This window comes from Heptranchias perlo, chromosome 22 (genome assembly GCF_035084215.1).
Source record: "Heptranchias perlo isolate sHepPer1 chromosome 22, sHepPer1.hap1, whole genome shotgun sequence".
Taxonomy (NCBI): domain Eukaryota; kingdom Metazoa; phylum Chordata; class Chondrichthyes; order Hexanchiformes; family Hexanchidae; genus Heptranchias; species Heptranchias perlo.
Window position 1 is genome coordinate 34,986,250 of NC_090346.1, and position 20,430 is coordinate 35,006,679.

A 20,430-nucleotide genomic window follows, 5' to 3' on the forward strand; every position below is an offset into this window, starting at 1 on the left:
ATGAAGTGAGTCAAACATCAGGAACAATCATATCACTGTAATATTAACCATAAACTACTAAAATATGCCCTTGTGCTCGCCCTGTCAGTATTTTTTTATTCGTTTATGGGATGTCGGCGTCACTGGCGAGGCTGGCATTTATTGCCCATCCGTAATTGCCCTCGAGAAGGTGGTGGTTAGCCGCCTTCTTGAACCGCTGCAGTCCATATGGTGAAGGTTCTCCCACAGTGCTGTTAGGAAGGGAGTTCCAGGATTTTGACCCAGCGACGATGAAGGAACGGCGATATATTTCCAAGTCAGGATGGTGTGTGACTTGGAGGGGAACGTGCAGGTGGTGTTGTTCCCATGTGCCTGCTGCTCTTGTCCTTCTAGGTGGTAGAGGTGGGAGGTGCTGTCGAAGAAGCCTTGGCAAGTTGCTGCAGTGCATCCTGTGGATGGTGCACACTGCAGCCACGGTGCGCCGGTGGTGAAGGGAGTGAATGTTTAGGGTGGTGGATGGGGTGCCAATCAAGCGGGCTGCTTTGTTCTGGATGGTGTCGAGCTTCTTGAGTATTGTTGGAGCAGCACTCATCCAGGCAAGTGGAGAGTCTTCCATCACACTCCTGACTTGTGCCTTGTAGATGGTGGAAAGGCTTTGGGGAGTCAGGAGGTGAGTCACTCGCTGCAGAATACCCAGCCTCTGACCTGCTCTTGTAGCCACAGTATTTATATGGCTGGTCCAGTTAAGTTCCTGGTCATTGGTGACCCCCAGGATGTTGATGGTGGGGGATTCGGCGATGGTAATGCCGTTGAATGTCGAGGGGATGTGGTTAGACTCTCTCTTGTTGGAGATGGTCATTGCCTGGCACTTGTCTGGCGCGAATGTTACTTGCCACTTATGAGCCCAAGCCTGGATGTTGTCCAGGTCTTGCTGCATGCAGGCTCGGACTGCTTCATTATTTGAGGGGTTGCGAATGGAACTGAACACTGTGCAATCGTCAGCGAACATCCCCATTTCTGACCTTATGATGGAGGGAAGGTCATTGATGAAGCAGTTGAAGACGGTTGGGCCTAGGACACTGCCCTGAGGAACTCGTGCAGCAATGCCCCGGGGCTGAGATGATTGGCCTCCAACAACCACTACCATCTTCCTTTGTGCTAGGTATGACTCCAGCCACTGGAGAGTTTTCCCCCTGATTCCATGGTAGGTTGCCTCATGTGGTACTGCAGAGTACTGTATAGGAAGCACGCTACATATACTTTTATAGACCAGACTTCCGGGTCATTGACCGCTACTCTCTTTGCCTTCTTTCAAGCCCTTGGAGAATCTGTGCTTCATTTCATGCAGATATCTTGGATCTTTTGATACAAGTAAACATTCAAATCCGAGTGGTTCCAAGCTTTTAGGTCACGCTTTCAAAAAGCAGTTAGGCTTGTATCAAAGCAAAGCTCACGCAACTCATCTTTTTTGCTGTCAATTTTATTATACTCTGGGGTCATCCTGCTCTGTGCAGAGGACACAGCAGGCCCAATTTGAGGCATCCTTTCTAGAATCCCTTCTGGTCTACATAGGTTCAACAGCTCGGCCATGAATTAGGCGGTTGGATGTTCACGGGGGAAGTGGGAGGCGTGTGAGGCGGATGACACTTCCTACCCTACAGCAACATCACTCCTTTAAACCCACGCCTTGAGCTCCAATGATTCTGTCTCCTTTTTATGTATGGACAAGTGAGGAATATCAGACCATTTTTATTGATATTCTGGTGCAAATCATTCTTAGAAATTGAAACACCAAATTTGTTGAAAGTAATCCACTGGCTTTTGTATTTTTTTACTATATATTAAACAAAAACCTAGAAACCACTAAAATAAGTGTATTTGTATGTTTTGTTCTTGATTTAAGTCACATTATATAGTACATTTATAACGAGTGGGGGAAAGTGACAAATGGAATGCTCAGGGATCAGTGTTGGAAGCCCTACTCTTCTAATTTATATTAACGTCTTGGGTTCAGAAGCTCAATCCAAACTTGTCAAACCCTGATGATATCAAGCTTGGATAGTGGGGAATTGAATGTAAAGAGAGTGTCAAAGATCTACAAAATTATTTAGGTAAAATATGTAATTGGGCAAACACAGATGAAATTCAGTACAGATATCAAAGTGTTAAGTATTGCACATAGGAAGGAAAATGTACACACATTGTTGAACTAGCAAAAGGTAAAGAGACACCTAGGGGCAAAGTAACAATCAAAGTAAATTCTATGTAGCCAAAATAATAAGAGTATAAATTGAAGGATGTCATGCTGAAATTGCACTGGAGTCGGGCAACACCTGGAATACTTTGTTCAGTTTTGGTCACTAAAGCACAAGGAAAGTTACCAGGCCGTTAAGAGAAGAGCCACTAAGCTGATCCATAGTATTGGAAAACCGTTATGAGGAAAAACTGGAACAATTTGGGCTTTTCAGCCTCAAAAGAATGTGACAAAGAGAGGAACTCATGGAGATATGCAAGATAGTAGATGGTAAATCCAGAACACTACTTCAAGTTAAACAGTTACAGGAGGACTAAGGGGCGCAGTGCAAACTAGCGAAAGACAAATTTAGGACTGATGTCAGCATGTTCCTCTTCACACACGCACAGAGACTGGCATGGACTTCAGGGTAGGGCAGTGGAAGCAAAAACCCCAGGATCATTTAAGAAACAAATAAATGTGATGGTGATACCTATAGGTTCTTTCTGGATTGATGAACTCAGATGGGCCAAATGGTCTTCCTATCATTATCTATCTAGTGACAGCAATTTTACTTGTATACAAGGAGTCGTATTCCTTTCCAATCAGGACCCTCTCCATATAATTCACAGATTCATAGCCATATTTTTGTTAATCTTTTTTGGGTACAGTAAATGGTACCTCCGCATTCCCCAGGTAGAGGAAGAGAAAAGGCATTTCTTTGCTGTTAAGAGGTGCCTGCTAGGTGTGAGCCTATGTGGATATTAGATGCCAGTAGGATTGGACTCCATCTGGTTCACATACTCAAATAGTTTGTCAGCACTCATGACATCTTCTTGCATAAAGAATGCCATTTGGATGAGGCACGGGGGGACTATCCCCACCCCAGATATAAAGGGCTAAAATTCGGGGGCAGAATTGGAGGAGGACAAAAATACTAACAGTTGCTTCATTTATTTTTCAGAGCCAGAAACTGCTGGAAAACTTAAAAAAACTAAATTCTATCAGAACTTCGGTATGTATTTTCATGGTTTGATGACTTGAGTAGAATAAGCACCACACAGTGATTATTCCAGTAGTAGTAATGCAACATTAGTAGAACACAATACCAGAAAAACATCCCAAGAGGAATATTGCTATTCACAATTTTAGTTATTAAAGATTATATTTCTTTCATTTGGTTAATTCTGATTTGTATCAATTGTTAAAGATAAATTTAATTTTAAACCAACTTGCTGGATATATTCCAGAAATAACAATATTAGTTTTAAGAAAGCTACTGTTGCGTTTCTTTTGAAAAATTGGGATGTACTGAACAAGATGTTGTGTGGACTCCCATTTTGAGTAACTTTACGCAATTAATGTGGGTTGGGGAAAAAGATGTTCTCTTTAAATGTATCTTTTTTTTCAGTATTGTCTTTGCTAACCAGTATTTTCTCGTGTCCAATTTAATTGCAGTTTAAAATATTCAGTCAACATTTGATAGTTATTTTGATTAAAACTTTTTTTAATGAATGAACAGTTATAAAAAAAACTCATCTGCTGCGTAATGAAATAATGAAATCTGGATGGTTTTACAGTATTTTTTAAGTGATCACCTGTTAATTCCATTACATAAAACCTATCCGATCTATGAGCAGTGTAGAGAATATATCGGAAGGAGAGCTGTTATTCTATTTCTACAACATATCCAAGGAAACTTGTGGTGCATGTTGGGTTGTAAGCACCATAATTGATTTAATTTCTGAATGCTTTGAAAACACAAAGTGCATGAACGTGATACTTTGAGTTTTGTTGCTTTGAGATTTGTGGATGTGGTTTTAACCTCCTGTACCAACTTTATTTTTCTACAGTTTGGAAGCAGAGATTTATTTTAGTCTCCAATTTAAAACAAACTTTTTAAGTGACTTATTTTCATCAGACTGAGTCCCCTTTGAAAATGAGTATGATGGCAATTATTCATTGGTCTCCTTTTGAGTGTGTAAGCTGTAATGATGCACTTCAAAAATTTGATAAATATACATTTCTTCCAGTGTATATTTGAACTTAAATGCAAGCATTGCATATTTTAATACTCTTCTAAAAGAGGGAGATAAATAACATTATCATTAGCCTCTGCTTTCTCTTTGAAGATTAACAACAACTTGCCTTTAAAATTGAAAAATGGCCTAAGACATTAGACAGAAGCGTAATCAAACAGCAATTGACACTGAGCCAAAGAAGGAGCTATTAGGAGGGGTAACCAAAGGCATGTTCAAAGAGGAATGTTTCAAGGAGGAAATAAAGGTGGAGAGGTTTAGGGAGGGAATTACAGAGCTTAGCGCCTAGGTGGCTGATGGCATAGCCGCCAATGTTGGGGTGAAGGGAGTGGGTGATGCACAAAAGTCCAGAGTTGGAGGAACGCAGAGTTCACAGAGGGTTATCGGGCTGGAGGAGTTTACAGAGATGGGGAGGGGCAAGGCCATGAAGGAATTTGAACACAAGGATGAGCACTTTAAGTTGGGGGGCCGGGAGCCAATGTAGGTCAGCAAGAACTGGGGTGGTGGGTGAGCAGAACTGGTTATGGGGGAGTATGCAGGCAGCAGTGCATTGGAACAGTCAAGTCTGGAGGTGACAAAGGCACGGATGAGGGTTTCAGCAACAGGTGGGCTGAGGCTGGGGCGGAGACAGGTGATGCTAGAGGTAGAAGTAGGTGGTCTTTGTGATGGAGAGGATATGAGGTCGGAAGCTCAGCTCGGGGTCAGATATGAAGCCAAGGTTGCAAACAGTTGGCTTCAACCTAAGACAGTGGCCAAGGAGGGTAATGGAATTGGGGCAAAAGTATGAAGTTTATGGGAGAGGCCGAAGATGGAGATTCGTATGCTGGAAACCACTATTACATCAATAAATGCTGCCTTTCAATGCCAGCTGTTTAGCTTATTCATTTTCAAAATGTTTCTTTTTAATTATTGGAAAAGGACTTCCTCTAATCAGTTTCAAATGTAGTCATGATGTGGAGATGCCGGTGATGGACTGGGGTTGACAATTGTAAACAATTTTACAACACCAAGTTATAGTCCAGCAATTTTATTTTAAATTCACAAGCTTTCGGAGATTTTCTCCTTCCTCAGGCAAATAACATTTGCCTGAGGAAGGAGAAAATCTCCGAAAGCTTGTGAATTTAAAATAAAATTGCTGGACTATAACTTGGTGTTGTAAAATTGTTTACAAGTTTCAAATGTAAGCATAGACCACTGGAGTGAAGTGCCCAGTGAAGTTGGAGTGTTCCTGCAGAAGGAAAGATAGGGAAAAAATCAGAGTGCATATTGTCCCAACTTGCTCCTGCACTATTAATAGCTGCTACACAACAGCATTAGCAGAGGTTTGGGAGCAGTTGCATGCCCACCTTTTGTACTAGGAAATGGTGTCTGGTTTGGGGAGAGAATAACTTTTTTTTAAATGGCCACTTTGGAAGACACAACCACAGATTTCAAAACTCGTTCTGTTTATTCTGCAACTGATAATCAATTCAAATGTAATTATAAAAATTGTTTATGAACTATTTTCTAATTTATAATGTTTAAGATTTTTTTTGTAATAAGATTGGTCTCACTGAATCATTTCAGGAGGTAATCACCAAACCCAAGGAACTGACATTTACTGGAAAGTCTATAGGGAATATCTTGGGGAATATTGTTTTGGCAATTGTAGGTGGGAGCAGAGTGATGCTCGCTAAACTGTTCATTCTAACTTGCATCCAATTCGTTTGAAACATTAATTATATGCTGCTACATGATGTAGAAGTTACATGATCCATTCAATGTCCAATTTTCTAACTTTAAAAAAGCTCTTTGTCTAATTTAGTGTGTTTATATCCATCAGAATATTACATGTTTATGTTATAATTAAAATAGCCAAATATTTAATCATTGTAACTAGATTAATATTTAGATGGCAAGAGGGCTGTTCAGTGTGGAATGTGTTGCATTACATTGGTGAGAACTATATCCACATGTGGTGAGACAAAATCTGCCATCAGTTGTTTGTCCAGACAACTGCTTGTTCAAAAAAAAAACCCAAAATTGTCCAAAGAAGAATAAATCCCCAGCTCCACTTGTACATATTTTATAGGATAACAGTATTGGAAAACAGGGTAGCGCTGTGGGTTGGGCACTGGTCTGTCACCTAGGTTCAAAGCCAGCCCAGATTGATTAGATGAAAATATTCTCTGCATGTGAAATGAGTTTGGGCATCTCAATCCAAAACTGAGTGGGCATGAGCCTAATTCAGCACTAACTGGCAATCCCACTCATAGGCCGTAGTATGAACTGCTTTGTGAATTGGGAAAAATGTCGCACTGTTGGGGTTGCATTTCTGAAGTTGGGGCTGAAGCACGTTGTTGGGGCTGAGTAGAGGGAGTTTTATTGGAAAGGAGAAACAAAGTGCACAAAGGATTGGGGGAGAAAGATAGCACTAGAGCAAGAAATAGTACGGTAGTAAATGGGACCAGACTAAGAGAGAGTACAAGAAAGTCTAAGATAGGGTTACAAGTGCATGTGTGTAAATGCACAAAGTGTGTTAAACAAGGTTGGAGAGTTGCAGGTGCAATTAGCCATATGGGAATATGATGTTGTGGCGATAACAGAAGGGCAGGATTGGGTACTAAATATCCCTGGATACAAGGTGTTCAGGAAAGATAGGGAAGGGAAGAAAGGGTGGGGTGGTGGTGGTGGCAGTATTGATTAAGGAGAATATTGCAATGCTGGAGAGAGAGGATGTCCTGGAGGGGTCATGGGCAGAATCTATTTGGCTAGAGTTTTTAAAAAAAACAATAGAGGTACCATTACACTACTGGGTGTATTCCAAAGGCCAACAACTAGTGGGAAGAGGAGATAGAGGAGCAAATTTGCAGGGAAATTACTGAGAAGTGCAAAAGCCGTAGAGTAGTGATAAAAGGGGACTTCAACTGTCCTAATATAGACTGGGATAGTAATTTAAGGGGCAAAGTGGGGGGAGGAATTTTTGAAGTGTGTTCTGGAGAACTTTCTTGACCAGAATGTTTCCAGCCCAACGAAGAAGGAGGCATTGCTGGACTTGATTCTGGGGAATTAGGCAGGCCAAATGGAGCAAGTGCCAGTGGGGTAACATTTAGGGAACAGCGATCATAGTATCATAAGGTTTAGAATAGCTATGGAAAAGGATATGGACCACTCTAAAATAAAAAATACTCAATTGGAGGAGAGCCAATTTCAGTGGGATGAGAACTGATCTGGCCCGGGTAAATTGGAATCAAAGATTGGCAGGCAAAACTGTAATTGAACAATAAGTGGCCTTTAAGGAGGAGATGGTTTGGGTACAGTCTAGGTACATTCCCACGAGGGAGAAAGTTAGGGTAAAAAAGCCAGAGCTCCCTGGATGACAAAAGAGATAGAGAGTAAGATGAAGCGGAAAAAGGGGCATATGACAGATGTCAGTTTGATAACACAAGTGAGAACCAGGCAGAATATAGAAAGTTCAGAGGGGAAGTGAAAAACTAAATAAGAGGGGCAAAGAGAGAGTATGAGAATAGACTGGCGGCTAACATAAAAGGGAATCCAAAAGTCTTCTATAGGCATGTAAACAGTAAGCAGGTACTAAGAGGAGTGGTGGGGCTGATCAGGGATCAAAAAGGCGATCTACTCATGGAGGCAGAGGGCATGGCTGAGGTACTAAATGAGAACTTTGCACCCGTCTTAACCAAGGAAGCAGATGCTGCCACAGTCTCAGTAGAGGAAGATATAGTTGAGATACTGGATGGGCTAATAATTGATAAAGAGGAGGTACTAGAAAGGCTAGCTGTACTTAAAGTAGATAAGTCACCTGGTCCGGATGGGATGCAACCTAGGTTGCTGAGGGAAGTTAGGGTGGAAATTGCGGTGGTACTGGCCATAATCTTCCAAACATCCTTAGATACAGGGGTGGTGCCAGAGGACTGGAGAATTGCAAATGTTACACTTTTGTTCAAAAAAGGGTGTAAAGATAAACCTGGCAACTACAGGCCAGTCAGTTTAACCTTGGTGGTGGGGAAACTTTTAGAAACAATAATCCGGGACAGAATTAGCAGTCACTTGGACAAGTGTGCATTGATTAGGGAAAACCAACACAGATTTGTTAAAGGCAAATCATGTTTAACTAACTTGATAAAGTTTTTTGATGAGGTAATAGAGAAGGTCAGTGAGGGCAACGCGGTCAATGTGATATATATGGACTTTCAGAAGGCATTTGATAAAGTGTTGCATAATAGGCTTGTCATCAAGACTGAAGCCCATGGAAAAAAGGGGGCAGTAGCAGCGTGGATACAAAATTGGCTAAGTAACAGGAAGCAGAGAGTAGTGATGAACGGTTGTTTTTCAGATTGGAGGGAGGTGCACAGTGGTGTTTCCGAGAGGGTCGGTACTGGACTACTGCTTTTCTTGATACGTGTTAATGACTTGGACTTGGGTGTACAGGGCACAATTTTCAAATTTGCAGATGACACAAAACTTGGAAGTGTAGTGAGCAGTGAGGAGGATAATAATAGACTTCAAGAGGATATAGACAGGCTGGTGGAATGGGCGGACTCGTGGCAGTTGCAATTTAACGCAGAAAAATGCGAAGTGATACATTTCGGTAGGAAGAACGAGGAGAGGCAATATAAACTAGAGGGCACAATTCTGAAAGGGGTACAGGAACAGAGAGATTTGGGGGTATAGGTGCACAAATCGTTGAAAGTGGCAGGGCAGGTTGAGAAAATGGTTAAAAAGGCATACGGGATCCTGGGCTTCATAAATAGAGGCATAGAGTACAAAAACAAGGAAGTCATGATGAACCTTTATAAAACACTGGTTCGACCGTAGCTGGAGTATTGTGTCCGGTTCTGGCTACCGCACTGTCGGAAAGATGTGAAGGCCTTAGGATGCAGAAATGATTTACTAGAATGATTCCAGGCATGAGGGACTTTAGTTTTGTGGATAAGCTGGGGTTGTTCTCCTTGGAACAGAGATGGTTGAGAGGGGACTTGATAGAGGTATTTGAAATCATGAAGGGTCCAGACAGAATAGAGAGAAACTGTTCCCATTGGCGGAAGGATCAAGACCAGAAGATATAAATTTAAGGTGATTGGCAAAAGAACCAAAGGTGGCATGAGGAAAAATTTTTACGCAGTGCGTGGTTAGGATCTGGAATGCATTGCTGGGGTGGGGGTGGGGGGGGGTGGTGATGGAGGCAGATTCAATCGTGGCTTTCAAAAGTACTTGAAAGGAAAAAAATTGCAGGGCTATAGGGATAGGGCGGGGGAAAGGGACTAGCCGGATTGCTCTTGCATAGAGCCGGCACGGACTCGATGGGCCAAATGGCCTCCTTCCATGCTATAACCTTTCTATGATTCTATTCGTTGCTTTATCTGACCTGGGAGTGCTTGCCATTCCATTCCCAATCCCTCACCTTGATGAGTGCAAAAACTTTTTGGAAAAAAGTATGAAATGTATTTCAAGGTTATCTAGATTAATTTTCCATTCTTCATTCCCATAGTCTGTATCATCATTTGAAATTTTTTATCATCTTTTGACCATCTCACTGTTATGGCCTTGTAACACATCTCAGCCTGTATGTCATCCCATGTGGAGTATTGGATATTTGATTGACTGTTCAGGAAAAAATGTCTCATACCATTGTACTTGTCACTTGATACCAAATGCTTTCAAATTCAGTACTGCACCCACTTTTATTACCCTTTTACCTATGACATACCACCTCTTGTCCATTCAAATGTCCTCATAGACCTGTAATAAATCTTTGCTGTTTGTTATTTGACTTCAGAGGTACATCTGTTTCAAAGCTTTTAGTGGCTGATTGTGGTGCTACAGCCTTGTCTTTTCTCATCTTCCAACTGTGCCGCTGCCTAAAGTTTATAAGTTGGAACCGTACAAAACTTTAAAGTGCCTTTTCCACACACCAAAAAGAATATATTACAATCCTGGTAGCTATTTGTGGTAATTGCTAAACAGCCTTCTAACCTGTGCTACGAAATTATCTCTGCTTACGGGAGTGGCTCCGTAAGTGTTGTTTGTCTTTGCAGTTGTACACAGAATATATTTTATAACTTTGTTAGAGAATTGTTTGGACTGTAAATGGACCATGTGCAAATTATCCCCAATGGCTGTTCTTATTCTATAAACTAACAATACTTGGCTCGGAATGCTCATTTCATATCCTGTGTCAATCAAACCAAGCCCAGATTACTGCATGTGCATGTTGTAATGTGCATGTAATAGGATATTCATTTTGTTTACTCCAGTAGTAAAACGAAGAGACTTTGACAAAGATGAAAGATATTTTAATAGTTGCATGGCAATGAAAGGTCTTTGACATATCAATAAACATTCTGTGTGCATTATATTAAAATAGTTTGTACTTGTTTACACTGATATCAAAAGTGAAAGTACAGATAAAGAAAAGTGTTCCAAATGCGATGAAACAATTACCAGACAAGATTTGTTGTTCATTTCCTGGGCATATTACCGAAAACTTACCTAAATTCTGAGGCAAGAATAGATACTCTTAGAGGTATGGGGACTTGGGACTCGTCCGTGAGAGTGATTTCAGATATGAGAGCTAAAATAATCTAGTATTAGGTTAGAAAAGACCCAAAAACATTAATAGATTTCCATTCTTGGCCTTCCATACATACTGTTGTTTGGTTTGACAAATGTAATGTACTTCAGTACCATCAGGAATTCCTACTGTAGCTCAAGTACAAAATTTACAATTCTGTGTATATTAGTCTATTAATTCAGCAAGTTTATGTAAGCAAAAATAAGAATGCACCTGACAAAAGACAGTATTTGCAACTTCTAACATTTGTTGCTAGCTAATTGTAATTTGGCAACTGATTAACAATAACAACTTGCATTTATATAGAACCTTTTAACATAAAGTCCCACGTGCTTCACAAATGGAAATGGATAGGGAAACAGAGGATCAGCCATGGAGGAAGAGAATAGGAGAGATTAATGAAGGCTCGATTTGAAAAGATTGATTTTGGGAAAGTTTTTAAAGGGGTGAGAAGTGGAGAGGCAAAGGAGCTTAGGGAGGGTGTTCCAGAGAGTAGGGCAAAGGGAGGGGATGTAAAAAGGCCAGAGTGCGAAATATAAATCTAAAGGTTTCTTAAGCTTGTGAAAAGAAGTGCTTGCAATTTTTTTCTTGTTAATAGACATTTGGATTGTTCGAGCTTTTAAAATATGCATCTCTGCCCATAATATAAAGTAAGGAGTCTTACAACACCAGGTTATAGTCCGGAAATATATATATATATATTCCTGTGTAATGTACAGAGAAGAGTTGTACTGTTATATAAAGAATGGGAAGGGTCAATCATATTTTTAACCAAAGTTCTAGCTATGGCAGTCATTGAATGATGCATCAGTCAGATTGGCTGCAGGCAGAATACACCCTGAACATCTCTATTGCTTAAAGCATTTAAGATATTTTGCCTATAGTTAAAATTATAAATGTACAGGTAGGGCAAGGCTGTGGAGGGAATTGAAGACAAGGATGATGGTTTTAAATGTAATGCATTGGAGGAAAGCAAGCTAGTGTAGGTTAGTGAGGATGGGTGTTAGAGGCACTGTAGAGGCTTATTGCAGGACAGGAATAAGGCAGCTTAGTTTTGAACAACTTGGAGTTTCTGGAGAAATGGGAGGGTGGTAAGGAAGAATCATCAAGTCTAGAAGTAACAGAAGGATTTCAGTGACAGAGGGGCTGAAGCAATATTATGGAGGTGGAAATAAGTGGTCTTGGTGATAGATAGGATGTGGGGTTTGAAGCTCACCCTTGGGCCATTTGGGACACCAAGGTTTTGCACTGTCTGATTCAGCCTGATTGAGAGGCTAGAGAGGGGATTAAAGATGGTAAGAGAGCAGAGGTGATGGCGGGAGATGAAAATGATGACTTTGATCTTTATTACTGTATAATTAATGTTCTTTTACTAAAACACATTTTTAAAAAAGTAAATAAAAATAAATCTTATGCTCTGCCTCTCATTGAGTTTCCTCGGTCTTTCCTAGTGTCATGTCCTAATTCTTGCTATATTATTTTTTTTCTTGCCAATTTTCTCTTCTCTCCTTCCCCTCCCCATCTCTCCTGAAGACGTTAACTCCTTGCTGGATGCCGATCACCCTCTGGTACCTCGTCCAATTGGCCTTTCATGTGTTGAGCCATGACGGTGAGTGCCAGTAGGATAATCAATTATGGGAAGCATCACAGTTTGATACTGTCTTCACCTGAGGTCTGCACATATACACATCCAGCAGAGGTTGCTGGATAGCAATCACGAGCAGCAAATCTGGCTAACCTTTTTTCTTGACCTAAACCCAAAGGCATTGAAGCTAACATGTATACTCCTACGACTCCCAGCTGAAATCTAATTCAGCACAGACTGAGGATTGTCGCCTAACTTACACTGTGAATTAAATCTACAACCTTCCTGACCTGTACAGCTCAAGCACTCACTATTGAGGAGCCCAGTGTTTTACTATGTGTTATTTTGCCTTTTACCTTTATATCCTCTTTTTTTAAGAAAAAAATAGTTTTAAGTTCCTGATTTGTCTATTTTCTATTGCTCCACTGACCTGACCTCTATTCTAGAGCTGACACCCACATTTCTTCCCCGATTAGCTGAAACTAGCTCTTAAGGTTGTTTTTTTAAGAATCAGGTGTAAGGGCATTAGCGATTAACCTACACACGTCAAGCAAGTGAGTTTTCTGCAACTGTGTTGAGTGCTCCACTTGCTCAGCGAGAGAACTCTTTTCAATTGTGTTTACTCACCTAGCTGCCAAACAGTTATCTAGTTAGTGGTACAACAACAACTTGTATTTATATAGCACCTTTAACGTAGTAACACGTCTCAAGGTGCTTCACGAGCGTTATCAAACAAAATTTGACACCGAGTCACATGAGATATTAGGACAGGTGACCAAAAGCTTGGTCAAAGAGTTAGGTTTTAAGGAGCATCTTAAAGGAGGAGAGAGAAGTGGAGAGGTTTAGAGAGGGAATTCCAGAGCTTAGGGCCTAGGCAGCTGAAGGCACAGATGCCAATGGTGCAGCGATGTGCTACAAGGTTAACTGTGTAGCATACGCTCTGTTTAGTGTGGTGAGCTTTAAATAAAATAGTGGGAGAGCATTTTATGGATGAGGGTTTTTTTGCATGAGTGTTATGTTTGTATAAGAATGTCTAAAATAATATTGACTGCAAAATGTCTTGGTATTTTAGAACACTATTTAGACCAGGCATGTTTATCTAGATTCTGGTGTATAATTTTTTTATGTTGCTTCTCATCTTTTTTAACTTTTCACTTGGAATATAACTCTCAGAAATTGAAAATGTCAAAGGCCTTTTATTACTACTTTTGGAAGCTATATTGCTTCTTTGTGTTTGAAATGGGCACTGCAGTAGAATAGAGAGAAAAGACTTTTAGTAGGAAATTGGTTTATGGGCTCTATTCATTTTTTGATTTGAGGATAAAAACTGAGTCCAATATATTTGGCAGAGAACCAATGGCCAGCACAGTCTTACAGCAACATTTTAGAAAATAAAAATTCTGCTTCAATGATCAGTGGTCAAACCCTGCCACTAAAGGTCATTGGAGCTAGTTGGTAACATGATTGCTTCTTAAAAATTGTGCATTTTTATTTGTGAAATAGTTGGGCCCATAAACCAAATATTCAAAACATCCTTTCTTTATAACAGTGATGGGCACCTAACATATGTTGTTTTATTATAATTACAAGGTTGAAGATGAATTTAATTCTCCGGTGGTGGTGTTCAGATTCATCCAGGAGCACCTAAAACCAGGTAAGAAGCCTAATGTTGTTCATGCCTAACAGTTACTGTTCTTTAGGTTAAGGAACAAACAAGCGGAATCCTTGACTCTATCTGATTCATAAGTTTAGTAGTACAAGAACTACTGTGTTCTATGGAGTACTTAATTATGCGTCAGCTTGGCTCAGTGGTCACTCTCTTGTCCCTGAGTCAGGAGTTTGTGGGTTCAAGCCCCACTCTAGAACTTGGCTGACACTTTAGTGCAGTAGTGAAGGGGTGCTGCATTGTCGGCGGTGCTCTCTTTCAGATGAGATGTTAAACCAAATCCCCATCTGCCTGTTCATGTGGATATAAAGGATCCCATGCCACTATTGGTGGGATATGCTGCCATCTGCGCCCCAATCCCTGATATTTGCTCTTGGTGCATTGGTAGAATAAAGGCATAATATATACCCTATGGTTTTACCTACAATACAGGTGAAGGAATATGGGTACACGTAAAGCTTGTTACAGCCGTGTGTCCCTCTGCACTTTCTGGGGCTTTACTTGTTTTTGGGAGCTGTGTCCCTTTTTTCAGGTTGCATCACCATGGATATTCCAAGAAACTGTTGGGAGCATGTGCCATGGCTCTCAGAGCAGAGGGTCTCTGGGGTAACAGCCCCAAGCCGAATAGTACCCCAAATATAGATGAGAATTTATTTTCAGCTTCCAGATCTTCAGCTCCTGGAGCTTTTTGGCTGCTGCTGTACAACAGCAGCTTCGAGGCCAGTGACCAGACCTGAAGCTGCAGGCCTCCCCCATTTGTTGGTGCAAGACCCCGCCAGGTTGCAGACCTGCGTCGACTGGTTTGTGACCAATCCTTGTTAATGTCCCAGTGCACCATATTGGGCTGCATCTAGGCAGAAGGAAAAGAGGGAACTTTATTGTTCCAATTACCAATACAGGTTAGGTCCTGCCCATTCATTGTGTATCTTGGAATTGCACACACCAATGTGTTAGAGCTTGGGAACTCTTTCTAGTAAATAAAATAGCGTCATGGTACAGTGAGGAATTCCATGGACAGAGGGGCAGGATCTGTCTTCATCAGGATTATGTGTGTATGCATTGGTAGATTTTGTTCCCAATAACACAGCAGTGAGGCCTGCACTGTTTGTATATCAACCAATAATTGTAATGTCACAACAGAATTTCTGTTTATTTTATAATAAAGAACATTACAAAACATCACTTTGAAGTGACCAACAATTTGCTCCTAAGAACAAGAGGAGGTGATGGAGGATCAGTGCCTGTGTTGGCTTCTATCTGATGGTTGACAACAGCAGTAGAATTTGCCTCTGTTTCTCTCTGTAACCCTGAACTCTGTAGTTCATAGAGTGTATTAGGGACTGTTTCTTAGACCAATACGTCTTGGAAACAACCAGGGAACAGGCCATTTTGGATCTGGTCATGGGTAACGAAACAGGATTAATTAATGATCTCAAAGTAAAGGATCCCTTGGGAAGCAGTGATCGTAACATGATAGAATTTCACATCCAGTTTGAGAGCGAGGATCTTGGGTCTGAAACTACTGAATTAAACTTAAATAAGGGCAATTATAAAGGAATGAGGGTGGAATTGGCTAAAGTGGACTGGGTAAACAGATTAGATGGTATGATGGTGGATAAGCAGTGGCAAGCATTTAAAAAGATATTTTATGACTCTCAACAAAAATATATCCCTGTGAGGAGGAAAGACTCCACAAAAAGGGTGAACCAACCATGGCTAACTAAGGAAGTCAAAGATGGTATCAGGTTAAAAGAAAAAGCATACAACATGGCAAGGATTACTGGTAAGCCCGAAGATTGGGAAAACTTTAAAAACCAGCAAAGGATGACGAAAAGAATAATAGAGGGAGAAAATAAATTATGAGAGTAAACTAGCAAAAAATATAAAAACTGGCAGTAAAAGCTTCTACAAGTATATAAAAAGGAAGAGGGTAGCTAAAGTAAACATTGGTCCCTTAGAGGATAAGACTGGGGAAATAATAATGGAAAGCAAGGAAATGGCAGAGGAATTGAACAGATATTTTGTATCTGTGTTCACAGTAGAAGACACAAATAACATATCGATAATAGTAGATAATCAAGGGGCAAAGGGGAGGGAGGAACTAAAAACAATCACTATAGAAAAAGTACTAGGTAAACTAATGGGTCTAAAGGCTGACAAGTCCCCAGGACCTGATGGCTTGCATCTGAGGGTCTTAAAGGAAGTGGCTACAGAGATAGTGGATGCATTGGTTGTACTCTTCCAGAATTCACTAGATTCTGGAAAGGTCCCAGCAGATTGGAAAACCGCAAACGTAACAGCCCTATTCAAGAAGGGAGTGAGACAGAAAGCAGGTAACTATAGACCAATTAGCCTAACATCTGTCATTGGGAAAATGCTAGAATCCATTATTAAGGAAGTAGTAGCAGGACATTTGGAGACTCATAATACAATCAAGGGGAGTTAGCATGGTTTTATGAAGGGGAAATCACGTCTGACAAATTTATTAGAGTTCTTTGAGGAAGTAACAGGCAGGCTGGATAAAGTTGGAACCAATGGATGCAATATATTTGGATTTCCAAAAGGCATTCGATAAGGTGCCACATAAAAGATTACTGCACAAGATAAGAGCTCTTGGTGTTGGGGGTAATATACTGGCATGGATAGAGGATTGGCTAACTAACAGAAAACAAAGAGTCGGGATAAAAGGGTCATTTTCAAAATGACAATCTGTAACTAGTGGGGTGCAGCAGGGATCAGTGCTGGGGCCTCAACTATTTACAATATATATCAATGACTTGGATGAAGGAACAGTGTCTTGTGGCCAAATTTGCTGATGATACAAAGATAGGTGGAAAAGCAAGTTGCGATGAGAACACAAAGTGTCTGCAAAGGGATATTGACAGGTTAAGCGAATGGGCAAAAATTTGGCAGATGGAATATAATGTGGGAAAATGTGAAGTCATCCACTTTGGGAGGAAAAATAAAAAAGCAAAATATTATTTGAATGGAGAAATACCACAAAATGCTGCAGTACAGAGGGATCTGGGTGTCCTCGTACATGAAACACAAAAAGTCAACATACAGGTGCAGCAGGTAATCCGGAAGGCAAACTGAATATTTGCCTTTATTTCTAGGGGGATGCAGTATAAAAGCAGGGAAGTCATGCTACGACTGTACAAGGGTGCTGGTGAGACCACACTTGGAGTACTGCGTACAGTTCTGGTGCCCTTATTTAGGGAAAGACATACTTGCATTGGAGGCAGTTCAGTGAAGGTTCACTAGGTTGATTTCGGGTATGAAAGGGTTGTCTTATGAGGAAAGATTGAACAGGTTGGGTCTATACTCATTGGAGTTTAGAAGAATGAGAGGAGATCTTATTGAAACATACAAGATTCTGAGGGGACTCGATAGGGTAGATGCTGAGAGGATGTTACCCCTCGTGGGGGAATCTAAAACTAGGGGGCATAGTCTCAGAATAAGGGGTCGCCCGTTTAAGACGGAAATGAGGAGGAATTTCTTCTCCAAGGGTCATGAATCTTTGGAATTCTTTACCCCAAAAAGCTGCGGAGGCTGAGTCATTGAATACATTCAAGGCTGAGTTAGACAAATTTTTGATCAGCAAGGGAGTCAAAGGATATGGGGAAAGGGCGGGAAAGTGGAGTTGAGGTAAAAATCAGATCAGCTATGATCTCATTAAATGGCGGAGCAGGCTCGAGGGGCCGAATGACCTACTCCTGCTCCTATCTCTTATGTTCTTATGGTAGGTTGGAAAAGGAAACATTAAAGGATGCAATTGAGGTGCCCTCAGCCGATGGGTCTTTGTAGAAGGACACACAGTCTGTGATGTACGCGTCAATCCTGTCAGGGAAGTCATTAATTAATTATTTTGAAATGTCTCTTAGGAATTCCTGTAGTTCATGTTGGGCTCTGCTAAATACTTCAGAATCATTGAAGATGCCTTGTCAGAACCAATAAGTGGAGCGACCAAACGCAATGTTAAGTAGCTAGACCTTGCTGTTTTCATTCAGAGGCAACAAGCAAACCAGGTTCAAATGGATTTGTTGGAAGAAGTAGGATTTGGAATTTCCATTTCGACACTTGCCTAAGTTCCCCAAAACATTGACCGCTTCAGCCCGCACTTTATCAGACTCTGCCTCAAAGAAAGGTTGAACCCTGGTGATGATTTTGATTAGAAAGGGTCTGATGGTATTTGCTTCCAACTGATTTAAGTGGGGGGCATGACAGCACCTGAAATATTAGCATGTCATTGTCGTTCTCTTTGTTTCCCATCAGCCCAATCATTGCCTACAGCACTTGTTCAGAATAGTTTTTCTATCCTGTGAGGAACTCCAATTGTAATACTCCCCAGGCCCCTTACACAGAGCAACTTGACAACCAGTGAAGTATAAAGCAGACATCAAAGCAATCTACTCGTGTAGGAAGTTTAATATTTTCTGCTGAGAATCATAGAATCTTAAAATGCAGAAAGAGGCCATTCTGACCATCGTGCTGGTGCTGGCTCTTTGAAAGAGCTATCCAATTAGTCCCACACACCTGCTCTTTCCCTGCAATTTTTTCCTTTTCAAGTATATGTCCAATTCCCTTTTGAAAGTTACTATTGAATCTGCTTCCACCTGGTTCTTTTGCCAATTACCTTAAATCTATGTCCTCTGGTTACTGACCCTCCTGCCAGTGGAAACAGTTTCTCCTTATTTTCTCCATCAAAACTTCTCATAATTTTGAATACCTCTATTAAATCTCCCCTTAACCTTCTCTGCTCTAAGAACAACAATCCCAGCTTCTCAAGTCTCTCCACATAACTGGTCCCTCATCCCTGGTATTGTCCTGGTAAATCTCCTCTGCACTCTCTCCAGATCTGCTAGTGTGCACTGTTAGTACCTGAGGCCGCTGTACATCTCTGCTGTTCCCCATTGTCTCTCTCATTCCAATGGACAACCTCCTCCAGGGCCTCAGCTATTCTTCTCCTCGTCCAACCACTCTTGGATCAACCCCCCGCCTCCTACATGGCCCCTCCTCTTCCTCATCTAAATGCCTCTCTTTCTTCAATTTCTTCTGACGCCATGGAGTCAACTTCCAAATGTATGGTGATAACACCCAGCTTACTTCACCACCTCTCTCAAACTTTCTACTGCCTCTGTACTATCAGACTGCTTGCCCGACATCCAGTCTTAGATGAGCCACCCACTCCATCCCCTCCCCGGCCACTGGCTTTGGTTGACCCAAGCTGTTCGCAACCTCATGCCCTATTCAACCTCGAGGTGAGCTGGCAACTTCTCCATCACAAAGATTGCTTCTTTCCACCTCCATAACATTGCCCACCTATGTCACTTCCTCAGCCCATCTGCTGCCGAAACCCTCATTCATGCCGTTGTCACCTCCAGACTTGATTACTTCAGTGCTCTCTGTCCATCCTCCACCCTCCATAAACTTCAGCTCATCCAAAACTTTGATCCCTATATCCTATCCTGCACCATGTCATACTCACCCATCATCACGTCCTCGTTGACCTATATTGGCTCCCCGTCCCCCAATGCTTTAAGTTTAAAATTCTCATCTTTGTGTTTACACGCCTGTGTGACCTCACTCCCTATATCTAATTTCCTCCAGCGCTACGACACCACCTTTACACTCTTTTCCATGACTCTACCTTCTTGTGCATACACCTCTTTCCTTTTACCCCACCATTGGCAGCTGTGCCTTCAGCTGCCTAAGAATTCCCTCCTTAAACCTCTGTCTCTCCACTTCCCAAGATCCTCCTTAAAACTCACATCTTTCACCCCTCATCATCTCACCTTTGGCTCGGTGTCAGTTTTCCTTACCGTGGGATGTTGTTCTACATTAAAGGCGTTAAATAAATGCAAGTTGTTGTTGAAGTCTGCATTCTAGCTGGTATTTATAAATTAAAATAAAAATGCAAATATTGAGATAAATTAATTGTTTGCCGACGAGCAATTTTATTTAGTTGTTTTTCAATTGCCTGGGTAAAAATAATACATGGAAATCTCATTGAGAGACAGTCATGTACACCAGGAGTATTTGATCAGTCTTTTGGAGGTCCTCTTACAAAAATGTTAGTGAACCCGTGTCCAGAGTACAAGTATTTTAACATCATAACCTAAGTTATTCATCCTTGATTATTCTACAAGGACAGGCAGAATGTGACTTTAACCTCAATTGCATGAGTGACTTTTGTTAGGACAATAACAATCTTCACATGATAAAACTGAGTGTCAGCCAACTCCAATCTCTATTTCAAAGAACTGGCAGCAATTACCTTCTAAGATTCCTAAGCCAATTAGTTTACAATATGCTTGATGCTTTTGGGTCAATAAACAACAAAGAATATCCTTGTTT

The 20,430-nt window shown here is 41.1% G+C and overlaps 1 protein-coding gene across 7 annotated transcripts in view; it reads left to right on the top strand.

Annotated features, from left to right (window-relative positions):
- pdxdc1 (pyridoxal-dependent decarboxylase domain containing 1) overlaps nt 1-20,430 on the top strand; it is an 84,447-nt gene that overhangs the window by 48,120 nt on the left and 15,897 nt on the right. For 4 of the 7 annotated variants that reach the window (XM_068003234.1, XM_068003235.1, XM_068003236.1 and 1 more), the window contains 3 exons: nt 3,177-3,227; nt 5,818-5,898; nt 13,998-14,061. In XM_068003234.1, coding sequence (XP_067859335.1) covers nt 3,177-3,227; nt 5,818-5,898; nt 13,998-14,061 — 196 coding nt within the window. The remainder of the gene's footprint in view (nt 1-3,176; nt 3,228-5,817; nt 5,899-13,997; nt 14,062-20,430) is intronic. The other 3 variants (XM_068003237.1, XM_068003239.1, XM_068003240.1) reach the window with 1 other exon arrangement.